The following is a 26502-nucleotide window of genomic DNA, read 5'->3' on the forward strand; positions in this document are numbered from 1 at the left end:
CCATTTCCTCTCTTTGCATGAACTCACCAACTCATTACAAAACACATACAAAGAGATACCTAATAGCTAAGAAGTATGTCTGATCCAGAACAATGAGATGATCTATCTCAGCTCTGTTAGGAAGACAATGTACAGGCTCCTGGACTGAGAGCAGCTTGCGGGCCTCCTGACACCCTCTGCAATGAAACTGGACAAATCACCTCTGTTTTCCCCACACACTTTCAGGTATTCCCTCTGTCAAGAAGGTAAATTCCTTAAGGCACAGACCGGTTTGCTATGCTGTTTGCACTGTACTTAGTTCTGAACACTGGATGCAGTTGGACTCTTATTTCACACAAAGTACAAATAGATACTGCTGGATGTTACCGTGCTCCTTGCTATAGCATTGATGCACTTCGAGTTTTTTGGAAGTTCAGGTGAGGGTTTAATAGTCTGCCAGGGAAAACAGGTTAAACCAACCCCAAACAACCCCCATGCAGTCCAAGAACTGCAGAACCTGGAGAAGGGTTCATTGGGAACCGATTTCAGACTCTAACATGGGTCGCTTTGGACCTGTCCGTTTTGAGATGGTGCCAGGAGATGACATTAAATACCTTTTCTTTATCTTGGAACAGAGTCATCATGTCATAAATTGTCAATGCCACTGTTATGAGAAGGTTTCAGAGGGTTTGATTGCTGTTATTTTCTTCGTTGCTTGACAGCAAGGCTCATTGTTTTTTCCTTGTAGAAAAAATGTAAGATGAAAACGGGTTGTAGCAAAGTTGACAAAGGCAGTGTACGGCACGCTTTGCAGAGAAGAAAAAGGACATTTTAGGCAACTTTATTACCACAATTACTTCGGTGCCGCTGTATTTACAAATCCTGGAACTTCTGTTGCCACGCGGGCCCTAAGTGGAAGGCAGCGCCTGGATGTGACCCGTGACACGAGCGCCGGGGAGGTGAAGGGTTCCGCGGCGGCTGCGACGTCTGTTCCAGCGGCAGCCGGGACGAGTCCGAAGACAGACCCGGGGCAGACAGCGGCGGGCGGGGAGGCACCGGAGCGGCATCTGCCCGCTCAGCGGGGCCGGGGGGCAGCCGAACGGCGCCGGAGCCCGCCCCCCTTCCCCCTCCCCCGCTAACGGCGCCCCGGGGCCGTCCCGGTCTCCCCCCCCGCGGGGCCGTAGGGCCTCCGAGGTCTGGGCGGCGGCAGCCTGGCCGGCTTTGTGCGGCGGGCGGCCTGCGTGCCCGCGGCGGGGGGCGCCGGGCCGGCGCCGCTTCAGCGCCCTCCGCCTTGTCTTTACGTGCAGCGCGGGGGCGGCGGTGCCCGCTGAAGCACCGGGCGCGGGCGGCCGTCGCTGGGCGCGGGGGAAGGCGCGGGGGAGGCTGGCGGGGCGCGGGAGCTGCCGGCGCGCCGGTCCCCCCCGCCGCGGAGGGACGGACGGAGGGACGGATCCAAACGGGCCCAGGGGCGGGGGGCGTCAGAGCGAGCGGGCGGCTCCGAGAGGCGATGACAATTAGTCTTTAAAAATGGCTGCTTGCAAGCTGTCAGCTGGGACCCGGAGGGACTGTTAACCCTCCTCTCGCCTCTCTTTCCTGCAGGGCTAATCGCGGAGAGAGGATAAGAGCTCCTCAGCCCTTTCCTGGCCGCCGAGTCCCCCCTCTCCTCCCCCGCCCGCCGGTGCGGGGTGCCGTAACGGCTCCGGAGCCCGGCCGCCCTCACCTCCCATCGGACCGAGTGGCGAGAGGACGGCGCGGCCCCCGCCTCCCCGCGCCTCTGGCGGCCGCCTGCTGCGCCGCGGGCCGCGGGACTACAAAGGAGAAGGGGGAGCCGGGGGGCTGCGTGAGCGAGGGTGGTGGGCGGGCGTGTGTGTGTGTGCACGCCGGTGGGGGGCATATCTGGCGAGGAGAAAACACAAGGTCAAGAGCAGTTCTCCTCCTCCATGGAAGAAGATCGGAGCGATGAGCCCTGAGGAGGACGACGAAGAGAAGGGGCGGATGGCTGAGGGCTGCCGGGCTTCCCCTCGGGAGTGACGGGGTGCGGAGGGCTGAAGGGGCCGCAGGAGGCAGCGCTGGGGTCGGGAGGGAGGGAGGGAGGGAGGAAAGGGAAGGCGAGGAGGAAGCGGGGGGTTTGAATCTCCCTGGCTGGATTCTCTCTCCCCGGGGGAAACTGCCCCTGTCCGGGGTGCGCGGGAGGCGCTGCCATCGCTGCCCGCCGCCGGCCGCGCCTCGGCCATGGCCCCCGCGGGCAAGATGGACCTGGGCAGCGCCGGAGCTGCCCCTGCGCCTCTGGGCGCCGGGAGACCCTTCCCCTCCTCCTGCTGCTGCTGCTTCGCCTCGCTCCTGGATGTGAACAGCTGGCTGCTCTTCTACGGCTTCTTGTACCTGGCCCTCTACGCCCAGGTGTCCCAGTCCAAGTCCTGCGACAAAATCTCCTGCTTCTCGGGTCACTGTGTCAACTCTACCTGTGTCTGCGACCAGGGCTGGGTGGGAGACCAGTGCCAACACTGCCAGGGCAGATTCAAGTAAGTCTCTGCTTATTGCAATTCCCTTTTCCTCCTTCCTACACCCTTTCCTTGTCGTTTTCACTTGCTTGGGTTTTTTTGGTTGTTTTTTTTTTGTTTGTTTGCTTTTGGGGTCTTGTGTTTGTTTGTATTTTTGGGTTGGTCGTTGTGGTTTTTTTGGCTTGTGTTTGCTGTGATTTTGTTCATGTGCGGTAGAAGTATGTGGCAGAGTTAAGGATGCAATAGGTTCCCTTCCTTTAAGAACACAGGATGCAGTCCTCCGAAGGAAAATTGTACCCGCTTGAAAATAGGCTGTTCCATTTGCTGGGGACAGAGAGACGAGGATAAACCGGCCTGAAGCTGTGTAGCTGCTGTCCCTTCCGGAATTGTCATGGAAATGACATGTGCACTTGATGGGGCTGCCCAGGGAGCAAAAATGACCAGTGGATTTGAATGACTTTTTTCTTCTGGAGAGTGAAAGCCTTTTGCTCGTTCTAGTCTTCCTCTTTTTCAAAGTGCTTTAGCTAAGTGGGTATTAGTCAGGCACATTCAGGATAAGGTAAAGTGTAACTCAGTGAAATAGACATCACTCGGTGTACAGGTTTGCAGGAGAGGAGACACTGCGAAGTGTCAAACTGTAACATATTTTTGCAAAGGAGTGAGTGGTCAGCAAAACTAGAACTACCTTCTCATTTTTAAAAGTGGATGTGATGCCGAGTCATTGATCAGTATGAAGGAAGCGCACCCTGACAATTGCTTTTCTATATGTACTGGAAAAGAAGACTTAATTTATAGGGCTGTCACTTTCCCCCCGCCCCCTTTGGTATCAGTATAAAGTCTGACTGTGAAGAGTTCTATTTGCTGTTATTTTGCTATATAACCTTGGACAGGACATCTCATTTCATTCCCTTGTAAAACACCCCTTAAAAGCAGAAACTCTATTACGTATATTGACATATATAGCTGGAAAATGTTCTAGTACCTAGCTAATAGCAATGCACTGGTGAGGCTGTGTCTTAGGCAATTCAAATTCTGTCTTTGGAAAAGTACTTTTAACAGGTTAAAAGTATCAATTACTGTCTTACCTTAAATTGTGTTTAAGTTTTGTTTTCTCTTTGGAGCAATAAAATTTAAGCCATATAATTTATGCCTTTTTTTTAAACATTTAATTCAAGGTCACTCATTCCTAAATAAACAAAAAGTAAATCCAGTAACTTGTTAGCTTGGGACATTAAGGAGTAGTGGGGTCAGACATGTTGGCTGAAGTAGTGTATATGCTGTAGAAAAAGAAAGAATGAATTGATCATATTTGGTGGATTCTATCAGTTTGATTATAACTTGAGTTATAAAGGTAATATGAGGCAAATATTATACATCTTTCCTGCATGTGAACTTGTTAATACAATTTTAAGTTGGTCATTTGTTGCCTGTATGTATTGAGCACTCGGGGTTTGTCCTGCTCTGTGGAACAATGGGCTAATTGCGTAGGGATGGAGAGTGAGGAGAGGAGGCCCAGGTGAATCTGTGTGTGAGGATCTGCAGGAGACAGGCTTGCAGAGCTGCTATTTCCTTCCTTTAAAGGGATTACTTGTATCCTTCTTTGTCTCGATGCCACTCACAACAGACCCTAACAGTGCAAGGATGGAAGCACATTTTAATTTCTTAAATTTCAAAGCTTGTGGTGAACCAGTATATTCTCTGAATGGTTACTGAAGCCTTTATCCAGTCCTTACAGGTGTTTGCTTGATCATTTGTTAAAGCATTTAGGTCTTTTCACTGGTTGTATTTGTCGAGTGAGAAGGCACAGTGGGTTAGGTTCTCACTTCTGGTAGAAAGTTAATAATCCATCCCCACCTAGAGGAAGTTCTGCCTGAATGTTGGAAGGGCACCTCTTCTGAGCTAAGCTGACACAGTGGTTAATTGATGTGCTATTAGGAGCTTTGGTGAAATCGGAATAGATTTCTCATTAACTCCTTTATATTCTTTCATACTTAGCTTTAGAAATGACAGTGACACGTTGTGATTTTCGTTATGGAAGTAAGTTGTTTCTGTTATATTGGAGGCCTGTTTTTTACTGAGGATGCTTTCACAGTGATATCTTTGATAGCTCATGTGGAATCTTTATTCTTAGAAGTAAAATGTGCTCTGCAATGAAAACAAGCATTCTGCAATTTAAAGCTTTTTCAAGTCCTGTGAGCTGGGGATGGCATGAAATATGTTAACGTGTCTTACAACACAAGCAGCAATTCGGAGTGGTTGTATTTTGCATCCTGAAAATTCAGATGGGGGCTGAAGGGGGTGGTGAATCGAGTATTTCCAGCTGAAGAGTTGGAAAAAGGATGCTAGCCTGCCTTATGGCCAAGTGATTGAGGAACTTTCTGACTTCTGTGGCAATTAACAGTTTGACTTATTATTGTGGACCATTTGCACTTTGTTTCTGTGTCTGTGAAGTGTGAGTGTCTGCTTTATACGTAAGTAGCCATGGCTGGACTTTTGCAGCAGTGGTGCTTTCCTTTGACAAGTCATGTTGGGTGTGTATCACTTCTGCAGCAGTTGGCTCTATCATTAAGAAATGTTTATGAAGAATGTTTCAGAATGAGGACAATTGAGAAGTGTGTTTGGCTATTAAAACTGCGTTAACAAGTAATTTATGGGTTGTAGACACGATCTATACAAAAGCTAATAGAGCCTTGTTTATTATTCTAAATGTTTACAGTGTTTCAAAGTTTCAGCAGTTTGAAGTGCCTGGGTGGGTCTGTTTAGGCAAGATCAACACTGAACTTTTAATGACCTAAAGTGGACACCAGTGAAACCCGTTTTCTGTCAGTAGATTATTTGATTAGTTGAGGGAAATAGTTTGGGGTTTGTGTGTTGTGTGTGTGTGTGTTTGTGGCTTTTTGGGTTTTTTTTTTTTTTTTTTGTGTTGTTAAGGGTAGGCTTAAAATGCTTGAAAATAAAAAGGTCTTTATTTTTCTTCATACAAGTGAAGTATGGTTATTTTTGCTGTTCTGGGAATGAGTGACTCACATTAGCAAGCATCAGAAACATTATCATAAGAGAAATACTCTGCCTAGGGGTAACTTGGGACCATTAAGTCTTTGGTGAGAGATGTGTAGTAATTCTGGCTTTGTTTCTTTTCTAGACTGAGAAATAACAACATAGAAGGGATAAGTCAAGAATAATTGATCAATCTTAGTAAGCAGGTATCAAAAGTAATTGATAGTACTATGGTAACCTTGCCTTTTCCCTGTAGAAGTACTGACTGAGTAGATGCAAATGCTGCTCTGGACTGGATGAAAGGGTGGGTGGGTGGGGGAAAAATGGGCAAAAAGATTCTCTAGAATTATTTTATTACTCTTAATTATCAACTTTTGTGTTTACTCCTTGTATTGTGAAGCATGTGGTAATTCATTATATAAATGGAAGTGTTGCTGTTCTTACTGCATTACATTCACATCTGTGTCAGTCACTTTTCAGAATGATCTAGGCCTCAGTGAATTATTTTACTTTTTTTTTTTTTAGGATGGATATCTGAATACAATTCTGACTTATTTCCTTCTCTCAAATATTTTTATTTTTTTCTTCCCTCCTGCTCTGACAGAAGGCAAAAAAAATAGTTTTTTGCCATAAATAATAAAAAAGGAAAATTTAGTTATAAAAAGAGAGAGGAAAGGAATCCTGTCTGCCTGCCTATGGAAGACAGGCGAAAGATAAGAAAGCCAAAGGGTGAGCAGGTTCTACTTTTATAACGGGGAGCTTCAAACAACATGGTGCCCAAGATGTAAACAAAACCACAAGCATAAAAGCACAGTGTCTGCTTTTATTATGATAAATTGATTTATTAACAAAATGAAACTTTTAATGCTACATCTGTCACACTTTCTTCCCCTGTCCTACACCTTTGAATTTGTTGGTCAGTTACAGTTTTCATGATACAGGTTTGGGCAGAAGGGAGAGGGAAATCCTGCCCCGATGAGTTGTGTGATGATGCTCCAGGGAATTCAGAGAGACAAACGTTATGAATGGCCCAACTGCATGAAAAGCTGCAGTCACAGCTTCTACATATTTAGATGTCAAAGTCAATCAATCTTGAGATGCAGCACTATGGGAAAAGGGTTTTCATTAGTTTTCCTACTCCCAGAAAGACTTCTTGGAAGAAAAAAAAAGAGTTTTCCTCTAGGCGGCACAAAAAGTTGCCCCTTTCTCTAGCGCTGGTTTGTACGCTGGTGTGTAGAAGAACATTAGAGAAAAAATTAGGATGAAACTGCTCTTCCTCTCAAGTTTTTGAGTACCTAAATCACTGGAAATATCATCTTCTAAAATGCTGTCTTTGAAGTAGATTGTGTCTCCAGATGGTTATTGTTGTTTATGTGGTAACTTGTGAGTCCCAACTGGCATATGTAACAAAGGAGGCTGTACAGGACAGGTGAGCACCTCGGAGTACCTCCGCTTCAGTTAATCTGCTTTGCCTAGTCCTAGATATCTGGTTGTTATGGAGAGATTAAGAGCAAATGGATCTGTTTTATTATTAAACCTTATCTCCAGATGTTCTTATTGCACTGCTAAATTACCTCCTGCATGTTCTCCTTAATTTCTAGAGCTGCTATAAAAGGTTCTGCATTCTTCAAGGACAAAACAATTTCTGAGCACGAGAGCCTTCACAAATGAAATGTTAAAAGGGTATCAAATTTTATTATTTCAGACAGCATCCTTATTTCTGTCTAAAACTCTCACTTGTGCTGACTCACAAAAGTGTCCTGAAATTGCAGATTGTAAATGAACAATAATATTGTATAAAAAGTGATCTTTAGAAAGAAGTTCTAGCTGCAGCCACTTGAAATTCATGCTGCTGTGAAAAGCTGTGACTTTATCCTTCATGCTCCTCTGATTACATCTTTCTGCTTCTTATGTAAGCATTAATATTCCTTCAGAGAGTTCAAAAGTATCAACAGGAACGTGTCTCCCCACCTTCCAGCCAACTTCTTTTTTTAAGCCAGCTCAGTTTCCTCATGTTACTTCACTCACTTTAAGTTTCTTGCTGACCCAAAGGAGGTAGCAGGAATGAGCAGGTGTGGATGGGAAAAAAGTCCCTTTTAGAAGTGGTATAGACTTGATTTGTCTTAATTTTAATGTGAAACAAATCACCATTAAACTGGTGCAACTTATACAGGGTGAAATCCCAAGTCAGTCGTTCAGTTACAAAATTGCCTTTGTCATCAGCATAGCCTGTATCTGATTGAAGACATGTGCCTAAGTATTCTTATTGACATCAGTGGAATTGTGTGTGAGATTTTACCCTGCAAATTGCCTTTTTATAACTCAACATGTGAATGTTAATATAATTAAACTAGTAGAAACATCAGTGATTATGATTTTATCCTTATAAAATGGGATCTTTATTTAAATTTATTTTAGTGGTGATTCTTTGAAAAATATTTCTTCCAATGTGACTTATTCTCTCTGTGCTAACATTTTAAAATACAGTGATAGCTGATATGATAAAGAGGTTTTGAATTTGTAAGGACTTTAATTTTTTATCAAAATCTTGTTTTGAAATGTAGAAGCCTGAGCCATGTGACCATACCAATCTCATCCTACAAGCTAAACAATCTGCAGTGAGAAGTGGTTTTTGTGAAAGTAAAGCTATCTTTTTAAAACTTAAAAAAATCATTTTTATTAGAGTGTATTTTTGTTGTTTTTTAATACATCCTATACAGAATGATTTAAGTTGGAAAAGACCCATAAGATCAGAGTCCAGCTGTTAACCTAATACTACCAGGTCCACCACTAAAACATTTGAATGTTTTTTCCATATTTTTTTTTTTAGTATATAGACAAGACCGAATGTTCTTAGAGCTTGCCTTATGCAGGCTGTAAGGTAATGGAATTAATTTCTGAGTTGAACATGTGTTTTAGAAAAGCATCTGCACATATCTGAAGACACTTCCACTGACTGAAAGCTCATTACAGACTTTCAGAGTTCTTGCATTGCTTAGTTATCAGCACCATTTGCTATAACCAGCAAAATCAAATGCATAATCCCCCATCCAGAAAAATCTACCTTACCTCATTTTTTGTCTCTTTAAAATTCCCTGTTTTCTCATGGTTTGAGATTGGCCTTCACTGCAGAGCCTTCAGTACGCCAGGTCTGTGTTCCCTGTGTAGGTGAAAAAAGGGTCACGTTTGCTTCACTTAGAATGGAGTAAGAGTGTTCCTTGTCTCAATATAGAATCATTGAGGTTGTAAAAGACCTTTAAGATCGTCAAGTCCAGCCATTAACCTAAGCACTACCAAGTCACCACTAAACCATATCTCTAAGCACAAAACAATTTTTTCCATACTTGATTGCTGACTTGGATTTTAGCCTTCCTTATTTTTCCTCATTCCTGAACTATGAATGTCAGAACTAGATGCTTGTTCTTTTGGTAATGGTGGTACTGGTGAAATGTAGAAGCAGAGTAACCACTCCTCTGCTGCTCGGTGTCCTGCTGTGTGCAGCTGCAGAGAACGCTTCTAAGCTTAGCACTGTGCTGGCAACTCCGTTCATTATTTTCTGCCTCACAAGTCTTCTCAGAGTTGTTGCATCCTCAGTATCGAGTGATTGATTATGTGGCCCTGCTTTTCTCGAACTAGTCTGTGTACTGAACACAGCCTCCCCTATGTGGATGGCATTTCATTGTGGGGCTACAGGCATGTATGTGTTTGGGATGGAACTACGATCTCTTAAAAAGACCACTCTTCCTCGCCCCCAAGCAATAGATAATTAACAATGTACAGAGTCCCTTTCTGTGTGGAACTCTGAGACCATCTATAGGACTGAATCCAAATGCAACTTAGGCAAAATTCTGGAGTCTAGTTTGTTTGTGGAGTAAGCAGTTAGTTACTTAAGCAAATAAGTATGGGAACAGATGGCTGATGACCCTGTCAGGTCTTAAGACAGCACCAAAAGCTGGTTGCCATTGCTATTGGTGTCTAAAAAATTCAGTGTGTCTAAAAAGGATACATAAATGTCTATACTGGTTAAAGCATTTAGTATTTATTATGTTTTAAATTTAATTTTGCACATAAGTAGTCTTACACTGTGCACCTCTTACTTCCTTTAATGAAAAAGGAGGCATGGTGATCATATTTTGGAAGGCATTACTGTAGCTCTTGTCACCTTTTAAAAATGAGTAAGAGTAGTTTTTAAGAGATCAGCCTGTCACACGGCACTAGAAATTGATTTAATTGTACCAAAATGTAGGGAGAAAAGGTAGGAGGTAATGTGAGATGCTGCAGGAATGTCATTGGGATATTCTTACACATACTAACTGAAGTGCTGGTGGGGAAAAAAAAAAAGCCCACAAAACAAACTTACTTTAAAACACTACTTCATAGACAACAAAAAAATACATTGGAAAATGCATGCAGTACTGAAGAATATCTGTCACTGTCCATGGAATTTATTACTAGCTGTATAGTCCAGTCTTGGAAAATATGCTACAAAGATCATGTAAGGAGGAATAAATTATGATGACACCTGAAAACATGGGTACTTCAATGAACTGCAACACTTAAAAGTAATAAAGGAGCTATAGGCAAAACTAAGTAGCCTATAAGCAAAGTGTATGTTTTCTTGTGAGGTGGATGAGCAGTGGGAATTTTCAAACTAGTATTACAGGTTACCCTATGTGTTTTTAAAGGCGTGTAATGAGTGGACCTAAGAGTCGCAATGATTTCAGAGCTCCGTGTGGAGTAAAACCCTAATGAGAAATGATGGATCTGAGCTCAACGCTGTCTGTTATTTCATGTTTATTCACAAGGTGCAAAAACTGCATTTGGGTTTGATGTCTCCTGCACACAGAAAAACCTTAAGCTTTTAGACCTCTGAGAAATAATGCAGCCACCAGGTCTATTGACTATTCTATATACCTATATATATATATATATATATAAATATATATATTTTATAGGGTAAAGTAATTCATAAAGTGCCTGTTAATGCAACAGTTTTTTTGCAAAAAACCAAATTCACTGTAAAATCTCTCCCCAAATTTAAAAGAAATCGATTCCAGGATCTGTTTGAATCGGTATTTTATATTTCTTTCTTAAGGATGGAAATATGCTACTACCATCATATGATGGCAAAATATCTAGTTTGTTCATGCTAATGATGTTTAGAAAGAAGCTAGCCACAGAATATTTCCAAGTTTTAAGCAGCACGTGTCTGAGAACTGTGATTTAGGGAGGAAATTTTGAAGCCAGGATCTAAGACTACCTGGCAATGGAACAACTACTGAAGTACTTAAAGACCAAGTGCACATAAAATGACAGTGTCTATGTTTACTTGTGAATTCCTTCCATAATTTATGTGCTCCAGTGTCTCATCTGTAAGAAGAAAATAACGCCTCCTGTAAGGTTTAAGACTTGAGGTGACCCATCAATGTAATGACGAGGAACAGCTAGTAAACTAGTTACCATTTTAGAGAACACATTTCTTGCTAGAATATGATAAATACTATGGCATGAAGTAATGTTGTTCAAACTGTGCTGTATATCTCAAATAAGTAAAATTGCTTCCTTGTTAGGTCAGATGGACCTAAAACTTGCAAGCAGTCTGTATTATTGCAGAATATTTGCAGAATAACTTGTTCTTTTATTCAAGGGAATCCTTGGAAAAAAAATTGTACTTTGACTGTCACATAAGATTTTTATTTCGGAAGGTAAAGACCCCCAAAGACCCAACCCCCAACCTTGAATTAAATGTTACAAACAAAATATTGTCATATGCTATAGTACTAAACAGATACTTTGAAGAGTTACTGCTCTACTTGTATGAGTACAATGTTTTGTATTAGTTACTGCATTCCTATAGCCATCTTGAAGAACCATGCATTCCTAATTTTCAGAATGATTGCATTATGTTATTACAGAATTGTGGGTCTGATTACAGTCTTTAAATGTAGATTTTTATTATGGACATGCATTTTTATTTTATGTATTAGTTGTATGTTTGTTCCCATGGTTTTTTAATTTTCAGCTTGTTCTTTGTTGTCTTGGAGGCTAATAACTTGCCTTCAATGAAAAAAGTGGATCATGTTGAGTATGTTAGGTAACTATTGGGATGTAGGAGCTGGGACTGAAGAACAATCAGAAGTATCACAAAAGGACCAGATTTCAACTATGTACATTACCACTTGCAGCAGTAAAGTGTGAGCAGCAATGGTTTTGGTCAAAATCCTGGGAGGAGAGCTGGGGTTAACAATGTCCTTAAATACTCTGGTGAGCTTTGTAGAAACTTTCTATTCAAGGTGTAAGTAAACCATGAGGCACTGTGAATCAAGAAGACAAATGGGCTTCGTTGATTGCAGCCCCCAGTCCAAGGACAGAGATAAATTAACCAGAAAAATATCTTGCTAGTCATGCTGCATTTTAAATTACTTTCCTTTTCATAATGGATAGTAGTGATGAATAAAATATGGTAAGCTTAATTTTCTTGATAATGCATCTCAGCTTTCAAAATTCAAGAAATCTTTGGTGTAATCTGACTTGTATAAAGGAACACTTGACAGTTCCAGCTTATTAGTAGAACTGAAGTACTGATTAATCCAACTGTAGTATAATTTGCACCTTTAATTGTTCTCTTTTTTTAATCTATAGATTAGTAGGGTGTGTATGTAAAAATATGTATTCCTCATAAAGAAAATGCAGAATGATAAACCAAAACAAACACAGAATTGCTCACATTCATGTTTGTGTGTGCAAGCTCAGTTGATGAATGTACTTTGGAGGTTACTTGATAATCAAATGTATATGGGATATATGCAGGATGCTCCAAAGCAGTTATGGGGAAGGGGGAAATAACCTGTGTGTTTCATAGGAAATATCATAGAGCTGCTGTAATTAAGCTGTGTACTTCTGTAGTCCTTTTGTATCAGCAGATCTGTTTTGTTTGCTTCTTAAGTCAACTGAGGCTTTTCTAAAAAGTAACTTAAAGCATTGAACAGGAGCTAGAAGGTGGTCTTGAGAAATGACAAATACTTGATCAATAGCTGCTTTGGGAAAAATACAACTTGCACTTGTGTGCACAGCTGTAATATGTTAAGACAACTGTTAGAAAAGATTTTTGCAGATGTTTTCTAAAACCTAATGGTGATATAAATATTAACTCCAGAACATTTGTATTTAAATCTTTGGTTGTTTTTTTTTTTTTTTCTGGGTATTTTTTAATAGCATGTAACTTTGTGGGAATAATCTGTAAGCATCTATTTTAAAAATCAAATTGACACAATTTTTTTAGAGCTTTTAATTTCCAAAATCCCTATACTGGGTTCTATATTCAAGGAAGTACTTACCTCTACACATCTGTATCATACTTTTTATCTGGCTTAGTTAAGCACGAAGTAGGAGTGTTGTGATGATGCTTTAGACTGACTGTTCCAAACACATACTGTGTGTCATTCAGTGAGTATATGGGGGGCATACCTGTTAATGCAGGTATAAATGTTGATATAGGATAGAGGTTGATGAATACTTAGAGAATTGATCTTGGAAGCTGTCCTGCATTCAAATAAGGCAGGGAGTCAAAGTTGGACTGAGTCTGTAGTTGGTCTATCTTTTTTTTTTTTTTTTTTTAAAAGCAGCCAGGGGGGATATTGTAACTTACGTTGTTTATGTTGTAACTTTCTGATTTCCAAGCTTCCTTGTTGGCTTTATGTAATTCTCTGGGTATGGAGGTAATTATTATGCTGCAAGTCTGGAAGAATGACGAAGCTAACATGCTAATTTTAGTTGACCACACCAGATCTTTAGTAGAAGAAATATTCTTTGTTGTCCTCATGGTTATGCAATTGGAGGCTTAGACTTCAGTGTACCATATCGCTTATTCTGGTGCTACTTGAAAGCATACTTTTTTTGAATAAAGTAACACTATTTGATAAAGGAAATTCTCAGGTATCTTATGTTTAAAAATTTACAAATCTTCAAGAAGCAGCAACTTTTGTGTTCTTCCTTCCTTTGTCATGTTTTTGAGTCTTTCTCTCTTTCAATTTCTCAGTTTTTATTTTTTTCTGTTTAGGTTGCTTTGTTTTGCTTTTAACAGACCAGAAGTATTTAGGAGGCTTTCTGAGATGATGTCAACCTATAATCTAACAAGTTCTGCAAGCTCATCTTCAGTATATCATGTATTGATGAAGTATATGTGTTCTGATTATATAGTTTAAACGATAGGATGACTTTATTTTATGGTTGTTTCTGTTTTTAACGACAGCTGATCATCCTTGTTGAATTATCTGTTCTTTGCTTATTACATTCTTCTTGGTAGCATATACTTGCCTTATAGTTAAGATGATGTTGTAGTCTAAAAGATCTTGTCATTGCTTCCAAAGAAAAGTGGAAAATGCTCTTAAAAAATCTGGATGGAAATGTCTGGGAACCTGCAAACCACGGCTTTGAAGGAAATTATGGAACTGAGGTTAGGCTTGTGTGTAAGAATATTGCTGTGCAGAAGAAGTTGCATATTCTAGTCAATACATACTAGCATTACATGTTTCTATTTGTGCATGTGCTCATCACCATAGGCTAGTAATATTGTTCAAGGCATCTCTGTACTAGAGTTCAGTGGTAACCTCGGTTACAGGCTGCACAAATCTGGCCTGCTTGTTGCTGTGAATCTTAAGGGTGGATTTCTTTTATAACAGGTATGAGAGTTTTGGAGGATATTATCTGTGCTTAGTAGTATCAGAAGGATTTTTAGTTTGTTTCTCCTGCCCAATACTGACTCTTCCTTAGTCCAGATTCACTTCTGCAGTTCTTGAGGGTTTTGTGTGCCTGTATGCTTTGTGACTCCTAAGTTATTAGCTCAGACAGCAAAGGAAAAATTGCATAGCCATGTGGATACGTGTGATGTCTGCATATCAGAAATACTGTATGTCTGCTCATCTAATTAATCATGTTGAAGTTTCAGGAGGGGGAAATAGACTTCTTCAGAAGTAACTTTCAGAAGCTATGTGGATAATGAATGCAGTTCATAGGTTCCATGTACTTGCAGAAGTATTTCCTTGACGTGGGACTTGAAAGAAACTCTCTAAGGAGGCCACTCCATGCAAAGTAAGGTGTGTTGTAGAAACAGGTGAAACCTGAGCATGTTCACAAAAGAGGATTTAGGGCTTGTAATTGATTCAGGATAGGAACTTTTTTATATTTTTTTGAGACAGGTAAACTTTTATGATGGTATATGCCATCAGAAAGCATTCATGGACTTAGTGGCAGTTGTAGGATAAAAATTTAATATAAATATTAATTTAATAAATCATGTCAATTGCTATTTAATAAAAATATTAAGAAATAAAATTATATTAATGTATTTGATTTCTGTTCAATTAGTGTTTATTTTATAACAAGGAGTAAGACTGTTCATAACTTTGCACTTGCAATTGGACTGCAGGCCTGACTCAGTTGTTACAGTCTTAAGATGTAATTAGTCTCTTTAATTTGAAGGTAAAGTTCAGGAAACTCGTATAATGGAATGGAGAATCAGACTGTTAAAATTACGTGTATATGAGAATAGTGCATCTTTCATGTATAGGTGGTAAAATGTTTGCTATCCTGCATTTTTTAAAAAAATATGTGTATGTATGTACTTATGCATCACCTTGTAATCTTGTAACATCTTGAGTTACTTTGCCTATTGTATTTGTCTTAATTTTTAAAAACTAGAGCAAAATGAAGGAAAACAAAATTTCCCAATAAAAGAATGTAAGGATAATTATAGAAAAGAACGACACTGACAATCAGTGTTTGTGATACTTCATGCCATATGCTTTTGAAGTTTGTATGGCTGGATACAATGAGTCCTTTTTAGATGGATTTTTAAATGATACAAATAAGTTGGTGAAATAATCTTTTCACCTAATTAACTTTATGGGACTGCATTTATCTTCCTCGTACTTTTAGAATCAAGGTGTTAAGTTTTCTTCCAATGCTGTGAATGTCTTTATTATATGAACAGTTCTCATAGGTGTGATTGAATTACATTCCCGTTGCATTCAGAAGGAAAAATAATTATGAACTGTCTGCTTTTAGTTAGAATTGTGGTTCCAAATATTTTCTTTGAGTTAGAGATGTCCAAGGGAACACTCTCCTTAAGCATGTTTTATGCATGTAAAGAAAGAGTAATGCTAGCTTTTGCTTAAGCAAATTTTCTATCCTCTCTTAAAATATTTTTAATTTGTCCTTGTCTGAAGCTTCTTTAGAAAAATATATCATGAAATCTCTGGGAGCTTTACTGTGTTTAGATGCAGAAGAGGAATTAGAATCCTACCATGGAACAGAATGGGCACTTGGAAAACAAAACAGTAACTGGACTATGGGGTGTGACTGTTCTTTGGGAGTAGCTGGGTTTTGAATTTATGTTAAAGAGCACAGAAGGAAAAGCATTCAGGATGTTTGAATTGGGGTTGATGTGCTGAAGGGTAGGAGAAAAAAAATCTTAATATATGTGGGTTTTTTTGCATAACTGGTATGAAGTAAGAATACTTGATTCTATATGTGTTTAGTCCTGTTTCTGTTGCTTCATCAAAGTAACGTAACATCTTATTTTATTAATTCTCCTCCTGGTTGCAATAAAATAGCAGTATATGCATTACTTAGTAGTATATGTATTTGTCAGGAATGTCTGGAGCTGTTGGCAGCATGGGAGACACTTTTTCTCAACCAATTTTTTCTGTTGTTGGTACTAGAAATAATGTGATATTCTAGGAATCAAGCAACAATCTTTTGTAGGTGTCCAAAAATGTTATCAAAGTACATTCAGTTGTCTGATTTAGTGATACCACCACCTGAAGCAAATCTGAAGCAAAATTCATCTCTTTATGTGTCTGATGGACTGAATCTACAGGACTGTATGAACAGAAAGGCCTTTTGTGTTAATACTTGTTGGTCAGATGCGTTTGTCGAGTTATTAGCAGTTAAAGCATTAAACCAGAAAGGTTTTAGTTATATGTAGAGGGCCATTTCTGATTGAAATGTGTGGTAACTGAACATCTTCCAAAGGTTTCAAGTTTTTCCGCAATGGGGGGAAAAAAGCCCCAGGTAGAAAAGAAGTAAAGTTTATGAAGACCAGTAGATCTGATCAGCTTACCTTTTTCATCTATAGATCTATACTTTGGATAGTGCAGATCCTGCTATCTGTATTCGGGAACTGTTATTTTTCGCAAACGCAACCTCTGCTCCAAGGGGTCTCATTGTGTTTGGAAAAATTCCATTGAGGGGGTTGCTCTCTTCAATTCGAAGACTAAGGAAGGTCTTTTTGCAGAGTCCTGCAAGTACTTTAATGCCACTTCAGTCAGCCTTCCAGAGTCATAGATTTTTCCTGTCTGTGCCTTGGAAAAAACTGTAGTTTCTTGCCTCGTTCCAGATGGAAACCTTAGGCAGGACCTCTTATATGCTACTTGTGTATCATTCCCATACACAACTGTAGTGTTCTCTAAGAATCATGTAGACAAGTTAGCAATGGCTATCACTCAGTTGTGACTCTACATCAATTGCTTGGTGTCAGTTATTATTCTTAGAAGAATAACTTTTAGTCTATGTAACGCTCAGGTAATTTACATGTAGAGCTTTATTTGCTTATCTAACACTCCTGTGGACAAATGCTAACTTTCTCAGGAAAAACTGAGAAGCTTGCTTATTTTCCAGTAGTTTTTCATATATTTTTTCCTGTTCATTTGGATGGATACGCAAGCAAGTGTATCAAATACTATGAACTGTTAGTAGTCAGATTGTATTGTAATGGAATTTTTCAAACTGGAGCCTGAGAGAGTGGAGTGATCGGGATGAATTAAAGCTCCGTATTTGATGCCAGAGTCTGGTTTTATTTCTTCTTGAGTATCAAATCTTTGGGAAAAGCAATCTGAAAGTAAATAAATGCCCAACAATCAATAAATTTGAGATCATAATGGAATTTTGAAGGGAAAAAATGTAAAACAATCATAAAAACTCTCCCTTGCAAAATGATAATCAAATCGATTTTTTTGGAAAGCTCTGAAATGAGTACTTAGGCATTGTCCCTATCTGAAAACTGCTGTGTGATAGTGAGTTTGAGAATTTAATTTCTATGAAAAATGCTTTAGAGGTTTTCTTATTTATGCTTTCTTTTCCATATCTTTTACTGCTGTTTAAATCTACAGAGAAGTTGTGAATTTGTTTCATGTTGCTCTGTTGTGGTGAAACTACTTATTAAGTCATAAACAGATTTAATTGCATAATCTAATGGGGAGGGGGGGGGGGGGGAGAGGTGGCCTGAAGAGAGGGAGGAAACATGAACAGAATTAGAAATTAACAGATAAAAAAAGAGAAAGTTTTGTTACTAAGCTCTACAAGCAATGCAGTACTTGGGAAATGCAGAACCAAACACCTAGTTTGTTTTTCCTTTAACTTAAATAATACTTGTAAATGACAGTTTACATATAAAGAAAAAAAAATTCTAAATGACAGAAGGCTTTGTAGCACTGCTCACGGCATAGGCAATGTTTTAGCTATGTTAGTCTTTTCTTGCCTCAACTACTGCAGTTCTGATTTCTTCTGAGCTGGCTCTGCTCCAGTGTGTATAAGCCCTGCAATAAAATACTTTGCTTTGTTTATGACTTAGATTCTATCAGCCTCTTGTGCATCTCTCATAAGGACTCCTGCTCACCTCAGCTCTGCTAAATGGGAGGAAAAGACACTATTCAGCCCTGCCAGAGCTCTATTTTAATTGTAGTTCCTCACAGTTTGGGAGACTGACAATAATCATTAGCTCCAGAACCAGAGGTCAGAAACAATCTATAGGTCTTGGGTATTTTTTTTTTTTTAAGGGAGAAATACTGGAGCATGTTCACTCTGGATACAAGTTTACAAGTACGGACCATCAGCTCACTGATGATGGTCTTTCACCGCCAGTGCAGTTATTTCATGAAAATGTTATGTTTAAGTAATGACTGAACTATGTTTAACATAAAATTAGTGACTTAGATTATTAATTGGAGAACAATAAGTAGGACTTGTAAACGATGATTTTAATTTATAATTCTCCAGTTATCAAAGCTGTGTTACTTTCTGGTTTTTTTTTAACTTTTCTTCTCTAGGTGAGTGTTGCAGTTGTTGAAAGTGCTAAAAAGTTACAGGCCGAAGCAATGGGGTAAAAATGTTAACTCTGAGCCTTACCGAAGAAGGAACAGGGCAGCAGGAAGTTTTTATTTACCAAAAAATAAAAATGTGACCAACACTGAGAATAAAAAATTAGAGCTGTCAAGATTGAACAAACATAAATGCTGAAGTTTAGTATTTCTATTATGGTTCAGCCTTCATAGGACATTATTTGGCCTTGCATTAGAAATTGCAGATAACAATTATTGTTGCATTTGTTCTGGGATAAAGGAAAATTATTTGATCCTTGTGGTATGTTAATTTCTAGTTGTCAGTTGTAGAGAGTGGTCAGTTGTAGAGTATTGCAATTTTCTGTTATTTAAATGTAAGTTTTTAAAATTGCTAGGTGCTTTTGCCTCAGCATGTGAATTTTTATTTTAACGTGAAGCTTCTTGATGATGCCTGGTTCCCAAAGTATTTTTAAACCTTTTCGAGTGCTTTGATTTTTTTTCCTAATGACTTGCCTGCCTTCTCAACATTCTGGCAAGTTGGGATTAATTAAGAAGGCGGGCAAGTTGGGATTAATTAAAATGGCTTGTCTGTAAAGCAGCAGGGATTTGTATGAGTTTAAAGGTGAAGTCTTGCATATAAAAGCAAACTATTTCTAAAACAGATAAATCTGTATATGTGTGTGAGTATAGATCTGCTTGTAATTTATGTATGTATATACAAATAAACTTGAAAACAGAATTTTCTGGAGTCTACATGGAAGTCCAGATGCCATGCTGATAGTTGACTTGAAGCAGCTACCCTGTGTACTGCAAACCTTCCCTTATCTGGGGTTAGTGCCTCTAGTCGTTGTGCTGCTGAATGAGTGGGAAGGAGAAGGATGAACACTTTCACCTTTTCCTTACATGCTCATATTATAAAATAAAATCAATACACTTCTGTGAGCTGTGTTTCCGAGATTGCTTATCAATATCTCTAAGGAGTGAGGTAGCCAGATTCACGTGTCAGGGTAGACATGACATCCAACTTGAACCGATTATGTCCTTTTAGGAATTCCTGGAAGCACGGCTGTTGAAGTTCACAGGCTGCAAGGTGGAAAAAAAATAATGTGGCTGTTAAGAACAGCTGTCTTCAGGACCGGACAGCAAAGCTAAGCATTTTGAATTACAATTTAGGCTTGAATACTGCTCTTACCCTACTTCAGTCTACAAGCTACTCTCTTCTTCCTTTCCCTCAGGATTTCTGTCTGGTGTTACCAGCCAGAGTGTTTGAAATTGCTGGTTGTTGACATCTCTGCAAAGGATTAATCTCTCTCTTCCCCCACCGTTCCCCTACCCTTGCAGGATTTACTGCTCTAGTCCATGTATGTTATTTTAGGGGCAAAGGCATCACTTGTTTGCAGGGACATAAAAGCTGTGTGAAAACATAGTTTAATGCTTCTGGTTTTTTTAATTACGAAAGTAAAATCAAGCTTTGGCTACCTATATGTGGCAAACACACAGTTCCCCTTTATTATGCTCAGAGACATTTTATATGGAGGGGGTGTTATGTACTTAAATAAAAGAACAAAAGAAAACCATCCCAAACCCCTGTGAACAACTCTAGCAGAAAAATCTGAAACTTGATCAGATATTTTTTAAAACTATCCCTATAATGACTTTGTATACATGATTTTATCACCTTGATACATGACTATTTTTGTATATAGTCCCTTATCCAAAAGAGCTATTCTCTCTCGGTTTACTTTTCTTTTTATCCTCTTTGTACATACAGAGCATGTCATATTTTTACCTTGAACTTCATTGCGCCAGGATAAGTGCCTTCTTCCTAGGCTTCTGTTTCTTCCAGTCACTCGAATAGCATTCTCTGTACATGTTCCAGTTTAATCTTGGCTATTCTGTTTCCTGGATATGGCTTTGCCTGTCTCCTGTGCTACGGTACTATTTCTGCCTGACTGCTTCTGGAGATCTCACATCTGGATCACTGCCTGATTGCTGGAAATCCCATACTGTAGGATCATTTATCTTTTTTTTTCTCTTTTTTTCCCCCCCCCCCCCCCCCCCCCCCCTCTTGGCTGTATCTCATTGGTGGCCTATAGTCATTCTGCTGTTTTAATTTTCTTCTTCCTTCAGTTAAAATTATTCCCTTCACTTCTAAGTGCATGATTTTACAGACTAAATTATTAAATTTAATCTCTTTTCTGTAAGTCAAGCATCAACATCACCTAATTCTTTGCATGGAGTATATTCATCTCTAACAGTATCAACAACTTCATGCCATCAATATATTACACTAGCACACTTGTGTTGTCATTATTAAGTATCTTTTAATGTCAGCTTTTGACTAGCTCCGCTATCCAATATTAATCCCCACATAAGCTGAGTTGTTTTTTTTCTTATGGGCAATCTGCTGGTCCCATTTCTATGCAGCCTGTTACTTGCATTATGGTTCTCATACTTGATCTCCAGGTTTAACTAATTACACAGCTTATTATTGAGTCTCCACATAACAGTGATTTTCTTTATAGTTGTTTTATCAAAGATAAAGAGTGTGATGTTAATAAATTTATAATGCATTTCATTCTACTTTCCCCTCATCTATATTTTTAGATTAAACTATAAATTATAGAATAAGAAGCTAGACTAATAGATTATATTAATTCTGAGCAATTCCTTCCCTTTTTGCATTAAATTTAGGTACAATATTAGCTAGAATATGACAAATGGTACAGTTGAATTTATTTAATAAAGTGCCTACTACTTAAGTTGCAAGGATGTCTTGGGTCTTCTGTTACCCAGTGCTCTTGTGTAGAGATTCTTGTCTCTGTTCTGGTAGGACAATAAGTTCTTTGAACTCTGTTAATTTTAACTGTGATATTATCCAATTCTATACACTTATTTCCATGAGCTGTCTTGCTTTCGCAAGATAATACTTTACATCATCATCCTGAGTGAGAACTTTTGAACATTTCATTGTTTTGTGTTACCTTTTATTTCTGTTGCCTCATGCTTCCTGATGTTTTTTGTCAATTGTTTGACAAGTTTGCAATCATGTGTCTGTATATACACACACTCATACAAACACATGGTATAACAAACTATCCTTAGCTGAGAACATTACTTTTTGAAACTTGGACAAGAATTGGTCCTTTTAGGATTATTAGTGTTATACACTAAAGCTCAAGTGTTCTGATTGTATAGTTGATTGCCTTGCCTTCTCATGTATACATTCCTAAAAAGAAAAAAGAAAAAAAAAAAAAGGAAATTAGAACAGAAGGTAATGCTGAAAAAGTTACAGATTATAATCACAGCATCCCAGTTTATCTTTTAAGATGTAACTAGACATTAGATAATTCAAGGCTTGTTTTACAGTTCTTCATTAGATATGATGTTTTAGCCTCACTTGGAATTTGGGCAGTATTTTAATTCTGACTTGAATTTCCACCTTAAAAAGCGATTTCATGTTGTCTGTAAGGTAAAAAGACAAGGTTCATCTCCATTGCTCCACAAATTTTATTTATTTAGAACAGAACATTAGTTGTGCTGAATATTACTAGAAATACACAAATTCCGTATTGTTTCCCTATTTCCTTTCTATTAATTACCTTAATTATTAATTGCATAAATGAAACTATGAAATACTTCATAGTGTCTTATGAAGTGAAGAAACACTAGCTGTCACTTGGAGAGCAAGTTCTAACTGGTAATAACAAAGAAATAGTATCTACTTGGGTTTATGATCCCATGGCATGTATTTTGCTAAGTAGTTTGTGAAGATGCTTGTCTAGTTATCAAAGGTAACCATTTAATCAGTGTGCCTGACTAATCTTCATCTCAGGTTACAGCTGGAGTGCTATGGAGTATGTACAGCTGCTCTGGCTGTTATACCATCATGTATATAACACTCTGTTCTTTTTTTTTTTTTTTTTTTTTCTCCTGCACTAGAAAGCTGATGGAAAATTTAAATGAAAGTATCTAAGACTTAAGGATCATACATACTGGCTTAAAAAGTGCTAATTAGTTACACTTGGTACTTAAAAAGTAATTATGCAATTTGCCAATATGAAAAGCTGTGGTGCCGATGTGTTCTGCAGTAATGGTCATATTGTTAAGTACTTACTAAATCAGATGTAACAGGTGTGTATCTCTGGTTGCTGTGGTGTGAAAATAAGTATTTGTGTTGGAGTTGTGTGACGGAGGAGAGATTTATAATCAATTATATGAGTTTTACAAAATCCCTCCCTGAGCAGCAATAGTGTTTATACAAGAGAAGGTATTAAAGTGTGTATGCATCCAACAGTACTGTTCACAACTACCTGATTTTCATCAACATCACTCTCCTGAAAATGTATAGATGAAAAAAACCCCAACCAACCTTGCATGATCTGTCCACACCTCAGTTTTAAATGGTTTTTAGTACAGTTTTTCAAGAAAGGTTCTTTGGTTTGTTGGGGTTTTGTAATGATTTGTGAGTAAACAAATCTCCTCTGTAATCCAAAGGAAATGGAAGTTTATGTCAGTGTACAACTGAATTATAAACTAATATACCACTTGTTTTGTGTATTTCTCTTGGTTTATATTTCAGTCTTTATTCCTTGTCAAAAGCAAAGAGATACAGTTTTATTACTGCAGAATGAACTCTCTACCCACAGTTGCAAGAAGAAAATAAATCATCTTTGGAGAGTTTTTAAAATTTGCTGTTGATGTATTTTACATGCTCATTAACTGTGACACTAGGGCCAGTGGATTAAAGGAATGGAAACATCTAAATGGAAGAAGTTGGCAGACACAGAGATAAACCCAGATAACACTGTAAATCTTCTGGGTTTTGTGGTTTTTTTATTTTTGTTTACTCATTTGTGAGATTGTGTGTCATTTAGAGCAGTGTGTAGCAGGCAGCTTTCTGGATGATGACACTAGCATTGCTGTGATGTCTGTCATTTTAAGATTTTTACCTCATTTTTAAATAAGGGGGAAAACTCAACCAATACAGAGAAAATCAGGATATTATGATGTTCTTCTTTTTGTGAAAGTTGACTACTTCTACTGGATGCATGAGCCAGGGAATAGCTGTTCCCAATAACTGTGAAATAAATATGGCAGCTGAACATCTACTGGGAACTTAAATTTTTGAGCCTTGATGTCTTTTTGAATAGAAGGTTATTTGAAAACATCTGGATTTATTCTCATCAAATCTCATTTGATAAAGTAACCTTTCATGATGGATTTAATGGACTAGCAGGAATGTCCATCTTTGTCCCAAGACAAGAGGACTAGGCTGACTATGCCTTTTTGATTTAATTAAGCAGGGACTTCCCCTTCTGGATCCTTAGGGGGCCCTTTGTCTGACTACTTATGTTTTTTTTCTGCTTTGCAACACACTTCCCATGCAGCAATCCCTGTTTGCAATGCCAGTGGTGTGTAGAGAATGCATACTATCCTTGTTAAATATTGCCATATTAAGCTGGAATCAACAGCTTTAGTGAAGCTTGCAGCCTGTAAGTGGTCGGTAACATAATCCACGTGTAAAAATAACCCCAAACGGGTAAGATCTCTGTAACCTTATTTTACAGTTACTGTAATAATTATTTTAACATGATAATTTTTTTAGGAGTGCTCTAGTGTGAAACGAGAAAAGGAAAGGCTATGCAGATGTAGGGTTAGATGAATCAACATGTACTATATGCTGTATTTGGCACTCCTTTCCACATTGACCCCTGCACATCTTGGAGATGGGAACTTTTTGGCCTCTTTGTCTATGTGACAGGGGTGCATCTGGGACTTTTCAGTGTCGACCTAAATTATGCCATCCATCCTCTGTTTACTGGCTTTTCATTTAATTTGTCTTTCACATTGTTGCTTTTTAAAAAGGAGTCTCTTTCAGGCTATTTCTTTAATCTTGTGCCTTCACTGTTGATTGTGCAGTTTCCTTGAAATCTGCTTTTCTCTTGACTGTCATGATGGAGGTTTCTCTTGATTTGAGACTCTCAGCTATTGTTATGGCTACTTTCAGTGTCTTGTTGAATATTTTGCTTACCAATGCTTACAAAAATCATTGAAACAACTAATCTTCATCCTTTTTTAGCAGTCATTCTCCAGTTGATTTCTTATTTGTGAAGTCTGTCTCTTGCTGCTGATTTTAAAACATGTTCTTCCAACTCAGCCTGTTTTATTTGTTTAAATAATCATGTCCATTCATCTACTGAGGTAATTAAACAGTTTTAAAAGTGTGTGGAACTCTAAATGTCCAACATTTCATTAATGTACTTGGCATTTTTTGGAAATCTCTCAGATGGCATTAAGATAGAGCCTTAGTATATTGTTTTAATGGTAAATTAATTAATCTCTCACACCATTGCACATTAAAGGAATTAGTTTTTTATTGTCTTATTAAGCTCTTATGAATGAATCCACAGGTCAGGAGTCAAAAATGTGCAAGCAGACATAGGAAAAATTAGTCTTTCACATACTTTTTTTGTAAAAGAAAGCATTCAAGAACTGTGTTAACTAATATCATGATATTTTTCATAGAAATTGTATGCCATGTAATCCAAACTATTCCAAACAGTTTGTGTTAGTATTATTATTACGTTAAAAAGTACTACGGCAAATGTCTTGTGTATTTTGGCTGCCTCAAACAGTAGAACATGCTGATACAGTAGCACAGTGCTGCTGTGGACTTGCTGTTACTGTATTTTTGACTGTCTGATTTTTAATGAATTTCCAAAAGCTCATATGCATGAAAAACTGTGGTACTATACATCCTATTGATTAATAAACATATTCTCAAAAGCATATTTGCTGACTACAAGAACGTGACATAATAGATTCTGTTGAGTACCTAACATTGTGGTACAGCACAATTTTTGCTGAACATATTTTAACTCTTGTATGTTAGAGAGTTTCCTTGGTTTTTTTTGTAACTGATTCTAAAATTACTTTTTTCTCATAGTTTAAATTTCATATCACAGCTGGATCATGTTACATATTTAACATAATCATTGATCAGTGTATCAGTGAAAAAGTACTTTCAGAACATGTCACGGCATTCAGGATTATTTGAACTTTTTTATAGATGGGCTATACTTAGTATGGAAGATTTGTCTGTTAGCTGTACCTGTTTTCAGGTTTTTGAGTGTTTTTAGTCCACATCTCTTGCCATGTTTTATTTTTCTTTATATTATCATATACTCCTGAATGATCAAGTAAAATTATTTCTGAATTCAACACTGATGTATTTTTCTTTCTTTTCTTTCTCTAACACAATGTGTTGGACAGCTGAGCTGTGGCAATGTTCTAGAATCCTCACATCAGTGCTGAGGATTTAAAGATCTTTCCAAAACTCTAAACTATGAATGCAGCAGATTTGGAATTAATGTATAACTTTTATTTTGAGCTCTGTGTGTGGAAGAGGGCTCTATTTAACCTTATTCATAAGAGACATGGCTCTGCTTTCTGGTCTTGTCTATCATCAGGGGCTTCTTAAAACTATTTAAATTCTTTTTAAGCAGACATTTATGCACAGTAACCTGTGACCTAACAATATGTAATCACTCCATGTTCTGATAGAATAGCAGGTAGCTACTCAGCACTTCCTTACGATTTACTCGTATGTCCCAGTATTCACCTGTGTCAATGTACTAAATGCATTACTAAAGAAGGTTCTTTCCTATTTTGAAGCAGGCAGATGTTAGTGACCTCATTTGGGCTGTTACCTTTACTAGCATATACAGCAAATGTATCCATCTTTTGTGCAGACTAAGCTGCAGTGCGGTGCTGAGGAAATCCAGACATTACATGTGAGTAGCACAGATCTGAGTGGCTATGCAGAGTATGCCAAAAAAAAAAAACCCAAAAAAACCCCCCTACTAATTATACAAATATCTAATTTCTCTGAAAGCTTACTAAAA

General features: G+C 38.3%; 1 protein-coding gene across 2 annotated transcripts in view; it reads left to right on the forward strand.

Annotated features, from left to right (window-relative positions):
• The first annotated feature begins 304 nt into the window (after positions 1-304).
• Positions 305-26502, forward strand: part of ATRNL1 (attractin like 1) — a 524489-nt gene continuing 498291 nt past the window's right edge. The window contains exon 1 of one of the 2 annotated variants that reach the window (XM_055791879.1): positions 305-2501. In XM_055791879.1, the coding sequence (XP_055647854.1) occupies positions 2212-2501 (290 nt within the window). In that variant the 5' untranslated portion in view covers positions 305-2211. The remainder of the gene's footprint in view (positions 2502-26502) is intronic. The other variant, XM_055791872.1, reaches the window with a different exon arrangement.

Source organism: Falco peregrinus, chromosome 1 (genome assembly GCF_023634155.1).
Source record: "Falco peregrinus isolate bFalPer1 chromosome 1, bFalPer1.pri, whole genome shotgun sequence".
NCBI lineage: Eukaryota > Metazoa > Chordata > Aves > Falconiformes > Falconidae > Falco > Falco peregrinus.